General features: G+C 40.0%; 1 protein-coding gene across 2 annotated transcripts in view; it reads right to left on the bottom strand.

The window, feature by feature from the left end:
* The window catches only part of CPOX (coproporphyrinogen oxidase), a 31,651-nt gene extending 14,533 nt beyond the window's left edge, over window positions 1-17,118 (bottom strand). Inside the window, exons 1-7 of one of the 2 annotated variants that reach the window (XM_008066429.2) lie at window positions 16,548-17,118; window positions 14,424-14,567; window positions 14,073-14,183; window positions 12,775-12,916; window positions 10,186-10,404; window positions 6,694-6,798; window positions 4,710-6,074 (exon numbers count right to left, since the gene is read on the bottom strand). In XM_008066429.2, the coding sequence (XP_008064620.1) occupies window positions 5,987-6,074; window positions 6,694-6,798; window positions 10,186-10,404; window positions 12,775-12,916; window positions 14,073-14,183; window positions 14,424-14,567; window positions 16,548-17,067 (1,329 nt within the window). In that variant the 5' untranslated portion in view covers window positions 17,068-17,118 and the 3' untranslated portion in view covers window positions 4,710-5,986. Of the gene's footprint in view, window positions 1-4,709; window positions 6,075-6,693; window positions 6,799-10,185; window positions 10,405-12,774; window positions 12,917-14,072; window positions 14,184-14,423; window positions 14,568-16,547 lie in introns of those variants that run through there. The other variant, XM_008066430.2, reaches the window with a different exon arrangement.
* Window positions 17,119-17,693: the final 575 nt, after the last annotated feature.

The raw sequence follows: 17,693 nt of genomic DNA, 5'->3' as shown, positions 1-17,693 counted from the left end.
ATCCTCAATCTTTCCAGGATTGTGTAGACTTTAAGAGTCAAATTAACATTATTCACTCTCAACAAGATGCACACATTTTCTCATGACGGCAGGTAACTCACAGTTCAGAGACTCCCTTGGAACTCAGATGCTAACACTGCCTTAGATGTTCAGCATTATTGGAATTATAGTCATTGCCACCTTCAGAATCTCCCAGTACTAAAGTGAGAAATGGTGGAGCCATTTGACAAGATATAAAGATTATAGTCAAATTAACCATGGTTGATTATCCTTTAGATAATCTCTTCAACAATAGCATAGTTCAACAAAGGCTTTTGAATCATTCTCTCATCTTCCCTCCTTTCCTGCCTCCCTCTCCTCTTTTTCCTGTCCTATTGTCCACCTCTCTCTCTTTCTCCTCCTTCTTCTCCCCTCTTTTTCACTCCCCCTCCTTCTTCCTCACTTTTCTTCCCTTTCTTCTCACTTGATTTCCCCTCTCTCCACTCTTAAAAATCAACAAATTCGATTTTCTTGAGCAAGCCTGCTCCACCTACTGGTTCTTTCAAGAATTGCATATTTAAGCACAGTTTGATAAATTGATGGAAATAATTACCTAAATTTCAGTATGAGAACTAATTTATAGACTAGGATCATTTTTTAAAATATAGATTTAACTGCTAATTTGTCAAAAATTAAGATAGAGCATATATTATTTTAACATCTATTTGGAAATAGCCGTTGTAATATTTTAACCCTTGTTACAATTACCCAACTTGTTCCTTTCAATTTCTTTCTTCCCTGTTACACTTGTTTCGATTGTTTCTTCATAAGTCTTCTTCCCTGGCGCCTAACTCCATGCTTGTTTCTCTGCCCCCAGGTCAGTCTGTTACCTGCTTTTCTTATTAACTGCATGCATTTCCTTGGGTGATTTACTTTCCACTTCTTCAATGATCACTTTCACACAAATAATTGCTAAATGTATGTTTCTAAATTGAACTTCTCTGAGCTCTAGGTTCAGATCTCTAAATACTGGTATAGATAGCCTGCAGGAATTGCAAGCTCATCAGAACTGCTCTTCTCATTTTATTGCTAATGACACATAAACTGTTCCAATTATCTATTGTTATTTAACAAGCCAGCCCAAATCTAGTGAGATAAAACAGCAACCATTTTATCATGATCACAGATTCTGAGTCAGGAATTCTGATAGGGCACAACAGAGTTGGCTTGTCTTTGCTGCACACACTAGGAGCTCAGCTGAAGACTGTCATTTGCAGTTAAAAGGGTGATATCGTATCTCCTACACATTACTAAAATAAGGGGAGCAAGGGGGGCATAATACATTTTTTTTTTTTAAGTTGGAGTCCCACTCTGTTGCCCAGGCTAGAATGCAGTGGCACGCTCATGGCCACCCCAGCGTTGATCTACTGGGCTCAGACAATCCTTCCGCCTCAGCATTCCAAGAAGCTGGAACTACAGGCGCACGCTACCCGGCTAATTATTTATTTATTTATTTAGTGTAGAGATGAGGTCCCGCCAAGAAGTTGCCCAGGCTGTTCTCAAACCCGTGGGCTCAGGCCATCCCCCCACCTCAGCCCATAATACATTTTCAAGTACACATTAAATAAAAACATTCAGCTGCTGTTCATCTGTGTTGATACAGATATTAATTAAAATGATCTTTGAGCATATCTACTGAGCTAGTTACTTTTAATAAACTACACCTTGAACCAGAACAACTTGTTGAATTTGTATATTATAGTCATGGTTAAAAGGAGGTCGAGGAGCAGGCGTGGAAGTTTCTAAAAGCTTATCTGCCTCACTAAGTTGGAAAACGGAAGCAACCTTGACCAAACCCGAGCACAAATAAATCACTATGAAAACTTTTATTTATGAATGCATTGCTCATCTTCTATAAAATAAGAGGCATTCAACCAGCACAGGTTTATTTGTGCACTTTAATTTGATACCTCCCAACCATTTTATAAGAAAACATATTCATGACAGAGTCAGTGTTGCACCTCTAAATGACTACAAACTCTATTTTCCTAAGTGGCTGTATTTGTGTCAACTCATTGAAACCAGGACGAGTTTGACTCTGACAAGTTTTATGTTCAAACATGTTTCGAAATGTGAAAGGGAATTAACAGGTGAATTAATCTTTCAAATATTGAATGAGTGAGTTTAACTGCTTGCTATGCCAGGAGTTAAATATGGTAGTGTCTATCCGGTATAAACTACCTGTAGAAACAGGTCTGTGAGGTTTTGTGTTGGACAACCCATGATCTGGCTTCAGGTAAAAATACAAAAGGATTTATTTAGTCAAACCATCTACAAATGTCTAAGTCACTAACTTAAATGTGCTAATTTAGGTTTATTATGAAATTAAATTTTTACATATGTTTCTTTGGGAAGAAGGGTTACATTTTAAAATGTGGAATTTCAAGTATATAACTAGTACTTGTGGCAGAGATAATACAATACACCCTTGAAAACAATTTCTAAACAGGCTTTTAGAGATGTATACTGGGATTTCTGTCTTCACAGACTAGGAATGAATTATACAGGCAGCTAAGCAATACTACACTTAAAACCACAATATATTGCGAAACAGCATTGGAAAACAAAGGTTAACAGGTCATTCATCAGGTAATGGGTATCATAAAGAAAGGCCTACCTTCAATATTTTGTAAAGTGGGGTGTACACTGAATTGCTGCAAATACAGTGTCAAAAGCAATATTAAAAGTAAAGTGCTAAAGGAGTAGGCAATTGATTCAAGGAAGGTTTTTGGAGACTTGAACCAGGCATGGAAGGATGAAGTATTAGGGGTCTGAGGAGTATTAGGGGTTTCAAGCAGAGATAGCTGCAGCCTGAACAAAGGCCAGAGGAGAGAGAATTCAGGGGCAGTTCAGGAAAACGGTGAGTGGTGGGTATATAGTATGAGGTTGAAATGCATGGAGAAAATGTGGAAGAAGATAAGGCCGAAAAGAGTAGGGGTCAAGTGGACTGCTTTGACCATCAGACTGACTTTAGAATCTCTTCTGAAGAAGGGTGCTTTGACTATTTCAGCAGGGTTGTGATAACGTGATTTAGGGAAATAATTCCAAAGGGAGGAATGGACCAAGACAGGGAGGGTAATGCAAAAGCTCAGGTAAGAGAGAATGTGAGACCAAAGTAGGGTGGACGGAGGAAGGAAACGTAGACACACTCAACAGGAATTGATTGGGGTGATGGGGAGGCAAACAGTCCAATCTATTTCGTGGTTTTGAGTGTGAAAGGTTTTGAAGATGACCACAGATTCCTTGACACTCCTCCTATTGGTCTCCCAGTAGAATCAGAATAGACAAAATAAGAATTTGAAAGAGATATTTACTTAATAAAAGTAGAATTATCTGTTTTCCAATAGTTAGGCAGTTGTTATTTAGTTCAGCCCTTAATAGCCTTAAATACAACTAAATAGGCTAGCCTATGTAACCACTTAAAAAAAAGTTCATTTGAACATTTGTTCCTAGATGACTCTAGCATGTTTTATCCCCAATGTTTTACTGAAGTATTATTTACATATACAATAAAATTGCATGATTTTAAGTGTCAAGTACAATGAGTTTTGATAAATGTGTATAGTCTAACAATTACCACTACAATCAAGATATGGAACATTTCCATCACTTCAGAATATTTTTTTGTTTCCTTTCACAATCAATTCTGCATCCGCAACCCCTGGCAACCATTGATCTGCTGTCATTACAGTTCTGATTTTTCTAGGTTTTTGTATAAGCCTTCTTTCACTTGGCATTATGCTTTTGGTGTTCACCCATGCTATTGAATCTAACAATAGTTAGTTTTCAGCTACTGGATAAAGCTGCTACAAAAACTGAATACAAAATATATTTCTCTTGAGTAAAAGACCTAGGAATGAGGAACTATGGTGTTAGTCCGGTTGACCCTTGAACATGGGATTGAACTGTGAGGGTCCTCTTACACCCGGATTTTCTTCCATCTCTGCCATTCCTGAGATACAAGACCGATCCCTCTGCTTCTCTTCCCCTCAGCCTACCCACAGTGAAGAGTGAGGAAGAACTTCATGATGATCCCCTTCCACTTAATGGATAGTAAATACATTTTATCTTTCTTACGATTTCCCTAATAGCATTTTCTTTTCTCTAGCTTACTCTATTGTGGGAATACAGTATATAATACATATCACATTGAAAATATGTATGAGCCAGGCTCGGTGGCTCAGCCTGTAATCCCACGCCTTTGGGAGGCTGAGGTGAGTGGATGGCCTTAGCCCGCGGGTTCGAGACCCGCCTGGGCAGGCGAGACCTCATCTCTACAATAAAATCAAAAAATTAGCCGGGCGTGGTAGCGCATGCCTGTAATTCCGGCTACTCGGAAGGCTGAGGCGGAAGGATCACCTGAGCCCAGCAGGTCGAGGTTGCGGTGGCCGGGAGCGGCCACTGCACTCCAGTCTGGGCGACAGAGTGAGACTCCAACTCAAAAAAAAAAAAAAAAAAAAAAAAAGAAAATATGTATGAATTGATGGTTTATGTTTTTGGTAATTAAGTTCTAGGAGAGTCAAGAGTCACACAAGGATATGAGACCGTGCAGGGGAGGTGGTGACCCTAACCTCCAAGATGTTCAAGGGTCACCACAGTTGTGTACTAAGAAATAATTACGTTTTCCTGTATCAATTCGCCTGACAATGAAAAATACAAATATTGCTTAGTCTTATTTCATAATAAATAAAATTTATTAGCATATCTGTTATAAGACCACTGAAGAATTCATACATTTTCCAGCCCTAAAGAGTCACATACATCCAACATATTCCAGGATAATGCTTTAATAATGTGTGAGATTTTACTCCTTACAAACTTCAACGTATTATGAATCAAATAGGATACATTCATATTATTATATGAACAAGGAGGCATACATTAAGAATCTTGTGATTTTCTCTCAAGAATAAAGAGTTGCAAAATCTCTAATATGAAAAATACAATCTCAATTGTCCATTTTACCAAGAAATATATGTATAAATGTTTACATGCATCTCACAGTATTTACATCTGCTTTAATTAAAGAGGGAAGTTATTTCTCATTTCATTTTCCAAATGAGAAACATTTTTTAAATTTATGACATCCCTAGGAGTGTTCTTAGTATACACTTCCATGTAAAAATGTCTGGAATAGAAAATTTTAAATATCAGAATCCAGGGATATAAGCTTTCACATTCAGAAGTACAAAGAATCTCAACATTAGCAAATGATGATTCTACAAAAATCAAAATTGTAACTTAGACATTGCTAATTTAAATAACATTAATGCAAATTTAGAGTTTAAAAACTACATCCACGCTATTGTATGTAATCACTGAATTGTAACACACGTAGAGATTAAAAACATTTTAAGTGCTAAATACCTATCATAAAAAAGAAGATATGCTTTACAATATTATGTTTTCTAGCAAAAGGTATGCAAAGATTATACCGCCAAAGAGACTTCAGCAATGACAAAATAAAACTTTTACCTTCAATTTGTGTAAATTACTAAGAAGTCTCAACTTCACTGAATTGATGAAAATAAAATGTATCACATTAAAGAGTTATTTATGGCAGAAACTAAAACTTTAAAAAACACACATGACAAAAATAAGATATGGAGTTTCCTGATACATATAATTCAATTTATATTCCCTTATTTTAATACTTGGAAACTCAATGACATGTCTTGTAAACTAGACATATAAAATGATTCTGAAAGTACAAACGAGTTTGAATCAGTTGACTCTGACCATCCATCATCTCACCACTCACTCCTGACAGCATCCGAAGCATCCTACCATTTGCCACAGAAGCGGGGGTGCAGAGTGGCAAAGGTCAGATCACTAAGGCACAGGTAACTAACTGCCACACGGTGGCAATGGTGCTGGCCAGTGGAATGGGGCATTGGAGGGCACACATTTTGTGTCCTGCACACCCTGCTCAGCCATGCTGCCTGCATCAGTGCACCCAGTCCCTTGGATGGCGCAGAACTTCCAGAATTTCAGCTTCTTTGGAATTCTCTGAAGGTGAATGCATGTACTCCCATCTATGCATGTCCAACACAGAAGCAAGAAATGTAATAAATGATACACACTCTTTACTTAAAAAAAAAATCCAAAGGGTAAAAAAATTATCTCATACCTCTATCCTCCCTGTGCCTAAGGTGCCGTGCATCTACTAGATATTTTTAAAATATTTACTGCTAAAGAAATAAAGATTCTTAATTCTTGGGTATACTTTGGTTAATATTAATATCCCAGAGCCAAAATACACTTTAAATATAAACCAAGATTTCATAAAGTGTAGACCTCAGATGATCCATGGGCAAACTTTCTTTAGCTTAATACTTACGCATAGTTCTTCCCAGAAAAACAAACAGGCAGGGAAGGTCAATCTCATCCCCCAGCCACTATAACCCAGCCTGTCTTCTCTCTCCCTCTATTCTCTCCTTGGCCTCACACAGAGCTGCATCATTCAACCTGTTACCCCTTAAAATATCCAATTTGATTTGCTTTAACTATTTGACTGTGATTTTCTTATAAAATTAGCTAATTCAAAACCAATGAAGACTTAGGTAAGACATCTATGGTGTTAACTTTCATATTTTGTGGGTGTTAGGTACTGGGGGTGGGAAGCATAATTACTATGATGAGTTATCTATTTACCGGGCAGTTAGAGGTAAAGACATCAAGATGCTTTCGATCCTGGATCCTGGAGTGAAGAGGCCAAACTTTGTGCCACGATCATACAGCAGATTAAATTCTACATACCTGACATAAAGATATCAAATAACATTAAGCACTAGCTGAGTAAAATCTTAAGACTACCCTTAGCAAATACTTAAGGAGGGGCTTCCTCCCCTACTCTCCATCAGCAGGAACTGGCACAGAAAACACCAGCTTACAGTTCATTGAGCTCTTTCCATCTGGACAATCAGAAATAAAAGGGTATTCTACCCACCAAACAATAGGACAGCGATTCTCCCCCAACACAGAGCAGTTACTGAACTGCTAGGTTATGTTTTCCCATAAAAAACAGAATGGACTCAAAGCCGGGAACTTTAAAGCACAACAATTTTAAAAAGAAATAGTATCCTTTCTCAGGATAACCAAGCTCCTTTTGGCCCTCCCCATAGTAGAGATGTTTCAGAGTCAAAGATTTCACTTCACTGCCTATAACTCACAATTACTAATACAGTGTAAAACTTCTGTAGCCCACGTACAACTAACAGTCATCTATTAACAATGACTAAGATATTCTAGATATTCTTCCTTAAAGTAGTTAACATTAATAAGAATAGAATTCAGTCTTCTTGCAGATTAATTGCAATCACAAGAAAAGGTAGTGTTTTGGGTTTCAGAGCTGTTGGGGTTTTTTTGTTTGTTTTTAGAAAATTATTCTTAGCATTAAAATGGGTCAATATATTAGTTTTCCATTAATTGCAGATACAGATTTTTAAGCTGGACCTCATACAGCTTAAAAATCTGTACCTGACTTTAATATCATGGGATGTAAAAAGGTTTCTTCTCCTCAATTTCAAAAAGATAATTCCTAAATAATTCCAAAAGAACTTTCAGCGACCATACATCTGAAAATGTCAATAAACAGTAACCCTTTCAGATTATTTCTCATTCAGAAGTCATTTCCTTGGTCTACACTTCACTTAGCCTCATTTATCCCTTGGTTACTGTCTTGAAGCCCACTTACAGAAAACTATTCTCTAGAATCCCATAATACATCAAATTTAAGAAGTATCTTTTTATGTGGAAATTTGTCAAAGGCCCTGCAAAAATTTAAATGATTTTATCCATGGAGCTCTTTCTAGTTCTCACCATTTACTTATCATTGATTGACTTTTATGTACAAATAACAACTTAACACCTTCTATGCCTGTTTCAAAAGATAATTTAGGTGACTCTTCTGAACTCTTAAGATTACAGAAAAGGATCTTATCTTTCAACTGCTACTGCCTTTCTGAAACATGATCTCTAAGGGATGGCTATGATGTTTTCTAGTCCGCATGGAGGTATTCAAAGACCTAACTGAAAGTGCCTTATAAGGAGCTCCCTAGATGGATTCAGTAGGATCCTTGTGTTCCTTTCCTCTTCTGAGTGAATGATGCCCCTTGCACAACATTAGCCTGCCTCCCACCAAGTTTCACTTGGATCTGATCTTTCTGATCCTTGCCACACACTTATCCTCTCTGAGGTGCATGTAAATGATAGACTTAACCGATACCTTCAATTTAATCAATGCCTGAATTTTATCCTGCTTCTCTTTCAAAATATAACAAGTGAAATCTTTAATTTCTGTTCTCCTGTGAAACAGATGACTATAAGACTGAAGTTCAAGGTCTGTGGAGAGAACAGTAGTAACAGAGGGCAAGAGACTGAATGAGACTGCAAGGTTGAAAGGGAACCAGACTGACCACTGAAAAAGAAACTCAAGTCTGGGAGCAAGGAAAGCAGAGAAGAGTAACTATGAAAGGTACAGATAACCAGCTGCTAATACAGCGTAAGAAACTCAAGACAGTGCTGATAAGTCCAGGGAAGACATGGGGCCATCCTAAGCCCCAGAATTTACTGCCATCTTAAGGGCCACAGATAAGGGAGGCAGAAGGAGGCTCTGTAGGGAGAACAGTAACACGCCACACCAGAGAAAATTAATCTAACACCCACACTTTTGCCTAATGCACAACACCTGACAAGCAGTGATACACATGGCACTCTCAGAATAACTTATCATCTAACAATATTAAAAAAAGACCCAGAAAAAACACCATTACTTCTATGTCTGAGAAGTTTGAAAGCTTCACCTAATTCATATTCACAAAATCTGCCAGCGTTGCATGAGTCTTGTGCAAAACTAGAACCAGAAAGTATTCCAAAAAACTTTTAGCTATCCTCTTTGGTATGTCTTCCCCCCTAAACTCTGAGCCTCTTTTTGGCAGGTCCATGCTTTTCCACCTTAGTCGACATGATAGTACCTGATCATAGGGGGCCCACAATAAATGTGAAGGAAAACAAGAGTGGTAAAGGTGTGTGTGAGAAATGATTATTCCCATAAACAAACAAACGAACAAACAAACAAAAACATGTCTCAGAACAAATGCATTATTTAAGACATTTCTAAAAAAGAAAAAACTCTCATTTTTCCAAGTGAATAAATAGGGACCAGATAGGCAGTCCATAAAAAAGGATAGATACAAATATTTGTGTTTGGACTTGGAACATTATTTAAGTTGAACTCTTTGGGGCAAAAACTATTCCTCCTTCATACCCAAAGCTTCAATTACCTGAAACAGAGTTAACATAAATGAGAAAACCCACTACTGAGCCAAGCCCCGGTAGAATACAGCAATTAAGATGGCAATGAGAAACTGGCTGAAGATGACTCAGACTGGCCACCCAATTGAACTCACCAAGCTCCATGCCCAGAGCAGGGTAGCTGAGGTATGGATCATGGCAGGAAGCTCAAACCTGCTTCAACTACCTAACTTCCTTTGTACACTAGAAAGACTGCAAGTTTTGAAGTCACAATGACCTGATTACACATCTGGAGTCTTCTATTTAACTTGAGCAAGGGACTTGACTTGCTGAGAGTAAGTTGTATCATCTATAACACAATGATTACACCTATCTTATAGGTTTGAGAAAAATTACATGCAAAATGCCTAACACAGTGGCTGGCACACAGTAAGGGCTCCCAAACTGGTAAAATGTATCATTAAATGTAATTTCTGGAATTGTTATTTCCATTAAAAAACTTCCATGAAATCTTTATGATGAATAAAGACGGGTGTAATTCCAAATTTACAAAGCAGCAAAAACCTTAAATGATGCCCACATTCTGACATAAGGATGGAGGGTACTGCTGTAAGACGAACTAAAAAGATATTAGCAGAGTTAAACTCGGCTAGTACTTACTACATATCTACTTTGAGTCTCCAATGTACAGATGCATTAAACAAACCTTGCTACTTGGTAATACTATTTTACCCAATGTCTTTTAATTCATGTAACATTCGCCTGCTTATGAAAAGAAATTAACATAACTATTACAAAGTATCTGCCCAGGACAACATACCACCCATGATTATTTTAGTTGCTCCACATTCTCAAGTTACGTCACAAGAAGTTCATTCTTTATGCACTCACCGTCCTCTTCGGAGCTGCTGCCACAGCTTTTCCTGGGGGGTGAATGAATCATCACAGTGCTTTTTCACAAGGGGAATGTAAGAAGGGACTACAGCCTGGGCACAACTCTGCACAAAGTGAAACACCTCTTCCTTGGACGGAGAGTCAAGATCATCAAAAAAGATACCGCCAATGCCTCTCCGTTCTCCACGATGGACTATGAAGAAGTAATCATCACACCTGGAAAACACAGCAGGGCCAAATCAGGCATCAGAGCAGTAAAAAAGAAAGAGATGAAAATCAGTGTGAGCCTTTCCGGTCACAGCACTATCCTCAACTAACACCAGCATAGTGTCCTTACTTGCTGTCCAACTATGAAAATAAAATGGAGAACTTTAGACAGATTTTCTGCAGATATCATCGGTGTAGAAAATGCTTATCCTGTTATCGGCAAAGCAACCAGGCAATTAACACAGGTCTATCTAAAGGATGTGGAACTCTAAGACCCCAAGTAAAAAGATAGAGTCTAATATTGTATTCCTTGAGAGAGTGATGCCACAGCACTCAGAAGCATTGCTACTTTTTCAGGAGGCAAGAGGACAGGAATCTTCAGCTAACAGTGACACAAACCAGGATGGAAACTTTTGCTCTCTTGAGTAAGTTTTTAATTCACCAAGGGAAGGTGCTGTAAACAATCTCTAAGATCTCTTTCCACAGTAAAAATGACTCCATAACAAACCATGGAGGAAAGGGCTGGTGGAAGAAAACATTCAGAAAATAAGTCTTCAAACATATGAAAGCTTGCCCTTGTGAGCCAGCACATGAAACTATCAATCTTCTTGAGTCTGGCCCCCCTATGTCAACTAGAACAGGTTTCCTAGGAAATCATTTCTTAAATACTAAAATTATAAATGCTTATATCTTAGAAGTTCTTTTGATGATCTCTGTATAAGAGTCCCTAAATTAAAAAAAAAAAAAACCGGTTCAAATGAAAACTAAAAGTTATTTAAAAGGTTGTCTTAAATACAGCCTTAATAGTTTAAACTCAAGGAAAATAAAAAGGCAGCAGATGCAAATCCCTAAAACCGATGCATTGGTATAATTCACTCGAATATGACTTGCTGGCTTTCTTTATATGAACATTTTATTGACATTTTAAAAAGTATAACCTGAGCAAGACTGTGTAGTCAGTTTGGGAACCCAAATCATATTATTTCAAGATCTCACTTCAAAAAACGATAAAATTAAAAGATTTACTAAACACTTATCGTCTTAGTTCACTTTCTGTTGCTTGTAACAGAATACCTGAAACTGGGTAATACACGAAGAAAAGGACTTTAGTTCTTACAGTTATGGAGACTGAGAAGTCCAAGGTTGAGGGGCTACATCTCATGAGGGCATTCTTGCTGGTAGGATGCCACAGAGTTCTTAGGTGACACAGGGCATCACATGGTGTGCCGGCTGAGCAAGCTGGCTGAGGTCTCTCTTCCTCTTCTTAGAGAGCCACTAGTCCCACTCCCGTGATAAGTCATTAATCCATGATGGAGTAATCCATCCACCAGGGCTCTGCCCAATCACCTCTTCAAGGCTCTCCCAATACTGCCACATTTCAATATGAGTTTTGGAGGGGACAGATATTCAAAACAAATCACTTATGCTAAAAGCTTATTTTTAAGTAGCTGGCACCCTAGATATTTTATTAACTAATGCTGTTTAAAGTCATCTTAGTTATAGATATAAGAAGAAACCAAAAAAGAGAATTGTCTACCATATCAGTCCTCCTAGAAGGATGTTGACTTGTGGCAGAGAGGAAAAAAAAAAACTTGTATGTGCATGTATCCATTGGTAATATTAAACCAAGGGGAGAATATTCAAATGTTTCATCTTTTCTGGGGATTTTAAGCTGAACATCATGCTCTTGCATAAATGATGTTAATATTCCAGTTATTAGCCCTAAAAAGAAAGCAAAATGATAAAACCCGTTCTTCCTTTTTCAACAATGTCAATTATCTCTAAGCAGAATTACTTTACTCTTACTCCAAACAATTTATGCCAAGACTCCATTTGATATCTAACAAATATAAGGGGTTTCCTCTCAACTTTTTCTTTTCTTTGTCATTAGAGTATCTCTACCAAAGTCTCCAATTCCACTTTTCTTCTAGGTCAAAATCTCTGATACACTGGCATCTCTCCCTAGTGGTTCTCTGACCCTTCTTATGCCCTCACACATTCCTCAGTTAACATTAGGAAAGTAGTTCTCATCTGGAATGAGAATTTACCATCCTACCCTAGGATGAAAAGACCTCTGATTCTCAGGCATACATAACCTTACAGTTTACAGTCTACCATTCTAAATCATTTGGGATTAAAACAACAACAACAACAAAACTACTACTACTCAATATACAGTACAGACATGTAAGTAGTTCTAAGTGAATAATTTCTTAAAACCACTTAAAACTGGTATCCCACTTTTTCTGGTGAGTAAGAAAACAGCTTAATCTTCATAAGCTGAAGAAGGTGGTGAGTGACATAATGGTTGGCTTTGGGACCCATAAGAGGAATGGAATATAATTTTGGAGTCATGCAAAGTTCAGTATCTTTACCTACCATTTTTTAAATTTGGGGTAGAGCTCTGGACTGTGCTGGTCACAAGCCTCCTTCAGAGTTCTGTGAAAATGGACAGCGTCCTCTTGGTTCAAGTACGTTGGAGTGAGGTCACACCCACCACCAAACCACCACTGCTTGTGACCTACCAAATCAAGACATGGACTTTGAGAGTCAACAAACTGCTGATTGTATTAGCACACTTACTTCAGCAGCTTAATTTATTAAGAATGAAATAGATGACAATTGAAAAACATTTAACTGAATTTAGCTTTGAAGTCCAGGAAGGCCTAGGCAGAAAAGAAGAGTTTTGTAAAAGCAGAGAGAAAAGAAAGTAGGAAACTAAAAAGTAAGAGTAGAACCTGGTAGGGAAATGATACGCAAGGTAGTGAATGATAAAACAGCACACCAGTGGATCAGGAAGTGAAGCTCAACTCCAGCTGTATATTAGAATCATGTGAGGAACTTAAAATATCTCTGCTATATAACAGTTTTAAAAAATACATCTCTGGTCCAGGCATTATAGTTTACAAAAACTCCCCAGGAGATTCTGATGCTCCCTGTATTAAGAACCACTGCCAGCCCTCCCCTATGTCCCAGAAAGGGCAAAGAAAACTTGCAGAGAAAGGCAATTTACCCTTTGAGAATAAGTGTTTCAAGCGCTTATTCAGATCCATGGGTCCGGTTACCAACTTTGAAATGTTAGAAGGTTGAACCAAACTGAATGGTTTCCAAGTGAAAAGTTAAAGTAATAACGTTAAGTGTCATCACCCACAGAGACCCCGGTAGCAGTAGGTGTGGCACTGCACAGGTTCTCAACAAGAGCTACCAGATGGCCCTGCTGATGAGAGGCCGGAACTACCTGCATGTGTGGCATGATCAACTCACCCCATGTTGAACTCACTGCGAATGCACCAGTGACTAGCAAAGCTAGGCATGTGTAAACTATTTTCCAAAATTAAGTTCTCAATTTCATCTTAACCTCATACATAAGGTCTCCCTTCAGATATAATGTATTCATATTTACAAAGGACCCTGTGTACATCATGAAGCTCAGGTTTGGTAAATCATGTCTTCTGTGTTGGAGGAAATACGGGAAGGTAAGAGTTAGTCAATACCTTTCCCACTTTTCATATCTAGTGTATAATCCGTTGCACCTGCCAAGGAATAAGACTTCACATGCCTCCTGAAAATGTAGTTAAGACTAATTATTCTCTCACTTTTAGGGGTTATGCCCTCTTATCTGCTTCAAAGTAGACATTTTGCACAGAAGTACTTTCTACAGCTCCTGAGACCCTTACCATCGGCTTCCTCTACTTCAAAGTATCTGTAGTTGAAATGGATCGTAGGAGCATGCGGATTCTTGGGGTGGATAACAGAGCTCACGCCCATAGCAGTAAATGACAATTTTCCTGGAAGGTAAAATAGTGAGCTGTAGTCAATCATCTGGTATGATACACATCAACTCTAAGATAATTGCTAAATCAATTTTCAAAGCTGATTTTTGTCTCTTAAAAACATAATTTTAAAAAAGTAATTATGAACATGTTTATCTGGCATATGCACCCAGATGGCAATATTTATAAATAAAACCTGTGGGGAAAATAAGGTTTGCGGAAACTATTAAAGGTTGTCAAGACAGTCTGATTTACCATCTTTAGTCTTCAGGATTTTTCCTCTGCTTCTCATTTGTTTTGCTGCTTCCTCAGAAAGATTTCCATGAACGACAGAGATGCTCACCCCAGCCTTTTCAAAAACACGTCCATCTTGAAGTACACAGCTAATGCCACCACCTCCTATGTATAAAAATGTAAAACAAAGAGAGCATGTAAGAGTATGTGCAAAACTGAAACAACCCTTACATGAAGGTGATTATTTCCCTCCTCTATTTCCCAAGTCTTCTATAATGTCAATAAATTTATAATTTTTGTGTACAAAAATATTAGATAACTAACTTAGCTATATGACATAAGCTTCTGATGCTGGGCGCACAGTACAACTTCTCATGTCACCAACCTGAATATTTCTTCTGAATTCTTATGCCATCTTTTAAATAAATCACTGGAAAAGTCTCCCTTCAATACTACTGTTCAGAAAGGCATCCGCCAGTTATGATTTATAAGAGAAAGTTAAGTTTGAAAACAAGAATGGGCATTTTTGAAAGGTGCTCTATTACTGTCAAACTTAAAAGATTTCAAAAGTCCAATGTGGTGCTCATGCCTATAATCCCAGCACTTTGGGAGACGGAGGCAAGAGGACTGCCTGAGCCCGGGGGTTCGAGACCAGTCCAGGCAACTTGGTGAGACCTTGTATCTACAGTAAATCAAGAAAAATTAGGTGTGGTCACACATGCCTACAGTTCCAGCTACTTGGAAGGCTGAGGTGAAAGAATCACCTGAGATCAGCAAGTCAAGGCCGAAATGACCATGAACATGCCACTGCACTCTGGCCTAGATGACAGATTGAGACTCTGACTCAAAAAAAAAAAAGGTTTTCAAAAGAATGTTTTTTTCGTATGTTGCTTGCCTTTTAATTTACAGGCAATTTTTTTAAATGTAGCTATTTGAACTCTTAAGAGATTCAGAACCTTAAACTGGGTGAGAGACACATCAATACTTAGGTATAAGAGCCCTCCTGTTCTTCTTTTTTTTTTTTAAAGACACTAGAGTTATTACAAGGGCATTATTTCATGGGCTAGTTTTATTTCTAAAAACCTTTAGAGCTGGATGGGACATAACATGATTCAATATAACCCTTGCATATTCCAATAAGAAAATTGAGGTCCAGAGAGGCAAAACACCTTATCCAAGATCACACAGCTGGCAAGTGGCTGAAATAATCTGTCCAACTGCTGTCTGTTTCAGACAATCTTCTAAGCAATTTACATATATTCATCTCATTCAATTCTCTTACTACCTTGTATAATTATTTTTCATTTCACTTCATAGATGAGGAAACAGAGGCATACCAAAATTAAGTAACTTCTGAAGGTCACACGCCTAGTCTAATACTTGAGGCTGTGTTCAGTGGTCTGCGCCTGAAAACATTACAAGACGGAACACACTATGAAAACCAGACTGAATTTCTTTGAATATAGATGTGGCAGTACCACAGCTCAAAATCTGCAGGTGAGAAGTTGCTGTTGTATTCCCAGCCAAGAAAAGTCAGGAACCCTTTAGGTTTATGAGTTTTGATACTAAAGATTTTTGGCAGTGGAAGGAAAGATGTTCCTAGAAGGAAATCTGATGGGTGCATTTGGCAGTGCCACTGCCAAATCAATCAAACATTTCTTTTGAAACAGGAAAAAGAAGTGGAGAGATTCTGAAACAATGAGATCCTCAGCTGGGGAAGCCTGGCTGACACTCAGCATGCAAGAGCTGAGTTCTTCTTTCCAAGTCCAAACGAGGACAAAAGAGCAAATGCAGCCAGGGAGGCAGATGAAATGTGTTCAATAATCTACTGAAATCTACGTTCAACGTTGGACGTTCAAGGTTGGATGCAAATATTCCTTAAGATTTCTACGAAGAATGCCACTATGGAATTTTGAAATGATCGGTCCTACAGAGACAGCAGATGGGGTCCACGCCTGCTAGCAGAGGACTGATGACCCTTTCAGTGCCAGTCTTTTTAATGGAGTCCTTTCTAACCAAGCGGCCCCTCTGTGGGTACCCCCGCTCTTTGCCCCTATCCCATATTGAGAGCCATTTTCGCCTGCAACCTAGAGCACGACCTTTCCTCCCTATCTCCACCGGTCACGAGGGGGCCGACCTCCTTACCTTCTTTCCTCTCCCACCGGTCCACAGAGAAGCTGGCGCCCCCATCTACCTGGGCCAGCGCCTGGCACACCTGGGCCTGGGTTTCCATAATCAGCAGCTCCATCTTGGTCTTCATGTCCCCTGGCCTCCTCCGCAGCTCGCGCAAGTCGGTCACCGGCGCGGCCATGAAGCAAGCGCAGCGACGGGCCAGCTCGTCCTCCTCTTCCGGCCTCCCAGGCGAAGGGCCCCGCACGCCGGAGCTCTTAGGCACCATCTCCGCCCGCTGCACGTGCCCGAAGGCGGCGGCGGCCAGCCCGGCCAACCCTGCCAGCGCCGCAGCCAGCCCGGTCCCCAGCCAGGGGCCGCCCCTCGCCACCGGACCGCGCCCCAGCCCGCGGCTCTGCTCGGCGACAGCTGTGCCAGGCGGCCGGCAGATGCGCCCGGCTGCGCAGCGCGGGGACCAGGCGCGCAGCTCTCCGCAGCCGCCCCGAGCCGCGCGCCAGCAGGGGCCTGCGCTGAGCCTGCCCAGGTGCAAAGCCATGCCCCCACACTGTCACTCTGGGCGATGCCCGCTTTCCGGAGCTCGGCCTCGGAGCCCGCTGGGAGCCCCAAGCCAGTAAGCCCCACTGGCAGAAAGAACTTTGCGAGGAGAAGCTCTCCTGCAAGCTGTGGGTTCCCGGGTCCAGGCAGCCGACGGGAGCGGGGCATGCTGGGAGTTGTAGTCCGATCCTATCTCTGCCGGCAGGAGCCCGCGGGCGGGAGGAGCATGCTGGGAGTTGTAGTTCGCTTCTATCGCCGCCTGCAGGCGCGCGCCGGGGGTATGATAAACTTACGTGCCCAGAAGGGCTGAGCCAACCGGGAGATAGGTGGATCCGGGTGGGGCGTGCGAGAAGGGTGGGGAAGGGAGAGATATCAGGGTCTGCTCTTGGCTTGAGAGGCTGAGCACTGGCCGGGGCAGAAATGTGGCAGAGATCCTCCATCTCACTTTTGTAGAATCTGTTTGCAGAATACAGATCCTGGCTCGGGATCTCTAGACCAGGGGTCGTCAGATTTTTAAAACAGGGGGCCAGTTCACTGTCCCTCAGACCGTTGGAGGGGCGGACTATAGTTTTTTGGTTTTTTTTTAAAAGGAATTTGCTCATAGTTTTTTTTTTTAAACTATAGTCC

The sequence above is a fragment of the Carlito syrichta genome, unplaced genomic scaffold, assembly GCF_000164805.1.
Source record: "Carlito syrichta isolate Samal-C Ts95f unplaced genomic scaffold, Tarsius_syrichta-2.0.1 Scaffold308920, whole genome shotgun sequence".
NCBI lineage: Eukaryota > Metazoa > Chordata > Mammalia > Primates > Tarsiidae > Carlito > Carlito syrichta.
The sequence above is the reverse complement of the archived record's forward strand: the minus strand, read 5'-3'. Positions and strand labels throughout refer to the sequence as shown.